The 5,718-nt window shown below is 44.1% G+C and overlaps 1 protein-coding gene across 1 annotated transcript in view; it reads right to left on the bottom strand.

The window, feature by feature from the left end:
• Window positions 1–5,718, bottom strand: part of LOC118422329 (zinc finger CCCH domain-containing protein 14-like) — a 22,219-nt gene that overhangs the window by 1,477 nt on the left and 15,024 nt on the right. The window contains exons 13-18 of the mRNA XM_035829851.1: window positions 5,459–5,597; window positions 4,922–5,039; window positions 3,949–4,072; window positions 2,788–2,936; window positions 1,533–1,666; window positions 740–796 (exon numbers count right to left, since the gene is read on the bottom strand). Of these exons, the coding sequence (XP_035685744.1) occupies window positions 740–796; window positions 1,533–1,666; window positions 2,788–2,936; window positions 3,949–4,072; window positions 4,922–5,039; window positions 5,459–5,597 (721 nt within the window). The remainder of the gene's footprint in view (window positions 1–739; window positions 797–1,532; window positions 1,667–2,787; window positions 2,937–3,948; window positions 4,073–4,921; window positions 5,040–5,458; window positions 5,598–5,718) is intronic.

Here is a 5,718-nt window from a genome sequence, read left to right as displayed (position 1 = left end):
ATTGCGCACCACCGCCGGGGTCACGTGACAGACGGAGCGGGATTTTCAAGATGGCGGCTTTGATTGGCGGCGACGGAAAATACGATGTAACACACCGAAATGAAGCAAAACAGTAGCTCACAGGCTATCAAAGACGTCTTTGTGACGGTAAATGTCCATTCCATGCATTGAAATATAAATATCACGGGTAGAAATGCTCAAAATCATGCCTCCTCCCGGCCGCCGTTTTTGCATAAGGATCATGCAAATCTCATAAGGTTCGTCTGAATCACATAGTGATTCGTGCGAATTTCATAATATCCGTGCGTTTTTCCATAGTGATTCGTGCAAATTTCATAACATTTGTGCGTTTTCGCATAGTGATTCGTGTGTATCACATAATATTCGTACGGATTTCATAGGGTTCGTGCAAATGCTTTAAGGCACCCCTGTTTACAGTATACAGATTGTGGCTGTCTCTAGCTTAACATCACTGCATTTTTTCCAGCCCACTTGTTGTTTAGGAGCCCATTTTGTCGATTTTCTTTGTCAAATCTGTCATTTTCATCATCATTTTAAGCTTACAAAATCAAATTTTATCAGTGTCATGTCATAAAGTTCAGATGGACAGGGAAAAATTGCTGTCCTTCCCAACATTTCTGTCCTAGGGCAGAGGGACGGGTCCAGAGACAGACCGAGGATAACAGGACAGGTGTGTAGCACAGACACTTGACAGTAAACACAGACAGAAGCTACTCACTTTAAGGTGTGGGTAGCGAGTAGAGAAGGGGAGTCCCCAGTAGCCAGGAGGGGGGAACTGGGGACAGAGCAAACAGACAGAACATGTTTGAAAAAGTTTAAACTTTGTTCCAACACAACAGAAGAAAGACTCATCATCAATTCTCGGTCAAACACGTTGACCTACTTCAGATTTACGATTCGACGTGTTTGACCAAAAATTTATGGTGAGTCTTTCTTCTGTTGTGTTGGGACAAGTTTTAAACTTTTTCAACTATAGATTCTACCAACACAGATTAAGCTTTCATTCGGATACAGAACATGTGGTGCTGTAGGAAACATCAGCACTCTCTTAGGGCACTGGTGCAGCTAGGTATGTGTACCACATACCATCAGGTACAGGAACTGATACAGAGGTTTAGGTACAGTTTGTAGCCTGGGTATCATCGTCTGTAGTAACTGCTGGCTCAATCTTTTCGATCGCTAACAAAGCTAAAAAATTGTCTTGGCTGGCGGGATTGTCTAATAGTCTCAAAAAGTTCTCTGCACCATGTATTACTCGACTATGAATATTGAAAAATCAAAGGTCAGGAAAGATCTATTCTGCTTTGATGCAATCAGACAATCAGAGTAAAAAAATAACTGTTGCTAGAATAGGATGGATTCCAGGCTACTCCCAACTCAGCTCCAACCTTGCTGGGGAGTGGTCAGGAGCAAAGTCATGGAGAGGAGAGTGTGTGACAGGGTCTTAAGATATCTGTAAGACAGCTGTTGTGGGTCCATAAAAAGTCTCAGGAAAGTTCTGTCAGTCTTACCTTGGGGTGCAGGAAGGTGCAGTCCGTCCGGGTACAGTTGGGGTAGAAGCGACAGACCGGCTTGCTCTGCTTGCTGGGCGGTGGGGGGGCGGGGGTTACGGGGCTGGGGAACGTGAAGGCCGGCTGGGCTGGGCCTGCGGGAGGGGACAACAACAACATGCCTTGTTTGTTTGTTTGTTTATTCTTTATTTAACCAGGGTCAAAGCATGTCGCTGGGCTGGGCCTGTGGAGGGGACAACAACATGCCTCGTTTCATCAACTCAGGAAAAATTACATTTTGGATACTAATTACCCTGAACTGGTGCAAAAGTAGAGTAGCCAAGTAATTAGAGTCTTTGCCTTGCTTTCGGCAAGTCGTTGGTTTAATCAACGGATGAGTTATACCAAAGTTTTAAAAATGGTACATGCTGCTATGTCAGCTTAGCACTCAGAATTTGGGAAAGAGTATGGAAGTTGAACACACACACCACTACCAGTGTAGTAGCCCACTATTGTAGTAATTGCACAAAATATATTTGCCTTAGCACTCAGCATTTAGGAAAGAGTATGAACACAGACACTAGTGGACTAGCCCCCTATTGTAGTGATTGGACAAAGATGTGTGGCCCAAGGGCTTTTGAAACACAGTTGGGTGCCGCCCTGTGCACCCTCAGGTGGGATGAACTTTAGACTTTATTCAAATTGCAACAAGACAATACAGTATGCTGCATCAGGCAGCAAGATGCTGATGTTGTGCAGCATATACATTAAGGCAGCACATACATAGTACAATAATACAATCATTATAATAATAATACATCATCATCATAATACATCATCGTCATCATAATAATAATACAATAAGTACAATGCAAGGGAGATGAACATATATGATAGCAGGGCTCGAAATACTTTTTTCTGCATACCTGCAGGTAACATTGAAAACTACCTGCACCAGACAAATTTTACCTGCACCACTCTGAATTTAAGAATTACAAATCAATCTAAAATTTTTCAGGAACCATGCTATTTTTTCTTTCATACTTTATCAATGCAGCTGATAACAATCCATACACACCTACATCAAATGACATTCATGTATAAAACCCGGTACATGAACCAGTGCAGGTTAGGTGCAGGTAGACATGACAAACACCTGCACAATTCCAATTTCACCTGCGCTAAACTGCATATGCAGGTGGTATTTCGAGCCCTGGATAGCCTTATTCATATAAATGTGAAGCAACAGAGAAGTGGAGAACGAAGCTGTGCTTACTGGAGTAGAATGGTGAGGCCTTTGCTGGGCTGATCTGCCTCCTGCTGGCGTGAGTGAAGGGGCAGTCCTTCCGCGAGCACTTCGCATCAAACTTACAGTTGGGGTGGATGAACAGACACTTCTCTCCATACTTACACTTCGGGAAGTTCCTGGAAAACAACAAGTGTAAATATGAACTGTGAACAACTGGAGGCAGAAAAGATGTTAAAGCCATGAAATAGCTTAGTTAGAGGTAGATTTACAATAGACATTATTTCCCTTTTATTTTCTAAAATTTATCTTTAAATCTCATTTTCCTTCTGTTATGTACACAATCATGTATACCGCTGCTTTACTTTGTTTGCAATTAGCCTTCGAGCATGAACTTGCAATAAGGAAATCAGAATATCACTCTCAAAAGAGCCCATTCCAAGGCAGCCAGGACTGCCGACAACATGCTCAGATAATTTGATACTCACTCAAATGGGGCAAGGCTTCAAGTACGGGGAAAACCCCCAAACTAGGGCTGGGTACCGGTACAAAACCGTTTTTTCTTATTGGACCACATACTGAATTAGGTCCAGGTTCAGGTCCAAACCTGGACCTAATCCTCTGGACCTGAACCGGACCTGGACCTGAATTTTCTGTACCAGTACCCACCCGTACCCCAAACCCTACAACACCTCCTACAGAGCTGCAAACTCGGCCCAACCTGCACCGACAGTGACCTACGAGAGGCCGACATTGCTGCCCGACGATGGATCCAGTGGTGCAGTAACGAGATCTGATGATAAGGCCACACCAATTTAATTTCTTGCTTCTCGGATTTCCCTGATCCGATTTGCCCCCCCCCCCAATAATAATATAGATTTTGCTATTACAGACCTGAAAAAAAACCATTCCAGGGGCACATACTGCTGATAAACAAATCGGAGAGCTTCTTTGTAGTCCATGATCAGAACAGTGATCAAAAAAGGAAGAGATTCATTGGATAAACCATGCCATGAAAAGCTGAAAACTTGACTACTTACCATGTTTTTTTGTGTTATATAAGTTCACCCGACTTTTTGCGATTTTTTTTTTCGACCGACCGGCCCAATATTTTTCTAGAAAAATCTGAGAAGCAACAAATTATAAATTGGTGTGGCCTAGACTATCTAATTGTGTACGTGGTTGTGTTACCTGCAGGGTGTGTTGGGGTGCATGACCGGACACTCGTCCCCGTTCTTGCAGGCCGGCCAGAAGTGGCAGCGCTCCAGCTTCTTCTCAACAGCGGCAGCCTCACCGGTCGACACGTCCATCTCCTCTGTGGGGCAGACAGAAAATCAGATGGTCAGAGATCCAAAAATAATTTCATCAGGTTGGAAGATCACTAAGGACATAGTTGTTGTCTTTTACACAACCAGTTTTTCTCACCTGCAGACATTTTCATGTCTGTCAAACATCTTCCTCAGAGCTTCTAACTGGAGTTCTGCTTCTCGCCGCTATATTTAGCCGATGTAGATGGCACTTTCGCGAAGAGAACGTTTGGGATAGTGCCATCTACATCGGCTACAAATAGCGGTGAGAAGCAGAACTCCAGTTAGAAGCTCTGAGGAGGATGTCTGACAGGCGTCAAAATGTCAGCAGGGGAGAAAAACTGGTTGACAATGTGTAAAAGAAAACTCTTATGTCAGATGATCAGAGAATACTCTGGATTTGAAAATGTTTGTGGAGGCTTTCATTTTTGCAGCAATGTCTCTGCTGCAAAAAAATCACAACACTGTGGATATATGTTTCCATTGCATTATCTGTACAACAGATATGTTTTTGGAAATGGTCAGACATTTCAGATAGCATCCGTCAGTGTCCATTTTGTCAGTGTCACTGCAGTGTCACTGACGAAATATGGTGGATACTATCTGAAACGTCTGCCCATTTCCAAAATCATATGGGGTTTTGAATTTTTTACATCCCCTATTCAATGCCTTTTAGTTCACTCACTGACTTACTACGGCGAGCTCGCTCGGAATCTCCGCATAACTAGTTCATATTTGATATAAAAGAAGTGCAGACTTCCCTCACATTTATTTTTGCCTTTCAGCATGATTTCTGAAGTAAAAAAACACACAAATATGAAGTTTGAAAGGCCTAAAACAAACTTGACCCCACGTACCGTCAGAGTCATCCAAGGTGAAGGTGACCTGCTGCACGTTGCCATGGCTACCAGGTAAGATCCGCTGCACCCTGGGAGGGGCCAGGCTGGGCGACACCTTCATCCTTTTGGCGGGAACCTGAGGTGGGAGGTGGTGAGTGGTTAGGGTTGTTTACTTTGAATGTAAAGATGCTGGGTTCAAATTCATGACTGGGGCTTACAGCTGGGCAGAGGTAGGGTAGCTGTTTACAGGCTATTCAAAACAAACAAACAAACACCTCTAGCACTGATGGTCCGCTCCCTTTAACAGCATCTCTGGTCTATTTACTTTTAAATTACTATTTCTGGTGTGTCATACCTAAAGGTGGTTTACAAACAAACAAACAAACAAACAAACAAACAAACACCTCAGGTTCTGACGGCCCGCTCCCCTCCCCATAAAAGTGCAGTGCTGTACATGATATCTTGCTAGGGCATGACTAGATCTTACAGCAGAGCTTTGGTAGCTGTTTACCGGCTATTCAAAACAAACGAACAAACAAACAAACAAACAAACACCTCCGGTTCTGACGGCCCGCTCCCCTCGCCGGCTTCGTCGTCGGCCTCGTCCCCCGAGCTCCCGCGCCCGGGCGGAGGGTCCACCCCGTCCAGGGTCACGATGAACTTGGGGCTCGCCGGCCGCTTCTTAGGCACATCTCTGATTGGGCAAGAAATATACTGAAATACTGTAACTACTTTCGCAGTGGTTTTATATTCGCGGTAGCCGCTGGAACCACGAACTTAAAACCACCGCGAATATTCATAATACAGTGTGCAAC

Source organism: Branchiostoma floridae, chromosome 1 (genome assembly GCF_000003815.2).
Source record: "Branchiostoma floridae strain S238N-H82 chromosome 1, Bfl_VNyyK, whole genome shotgun sequence".
In the NCBI taxonomy this organism is placed as follows: Eukaryota; Metazoa; Chordata; class Leptocardii; order Amphioxiformes; family Branchiostomatidae; genus Branchiostoma; species Branchiostoma floridae.
Note: the sequence above shows the minus strand (reverse complement) of the source record. Positions and strands in the feature narration are given on the sequence as shown.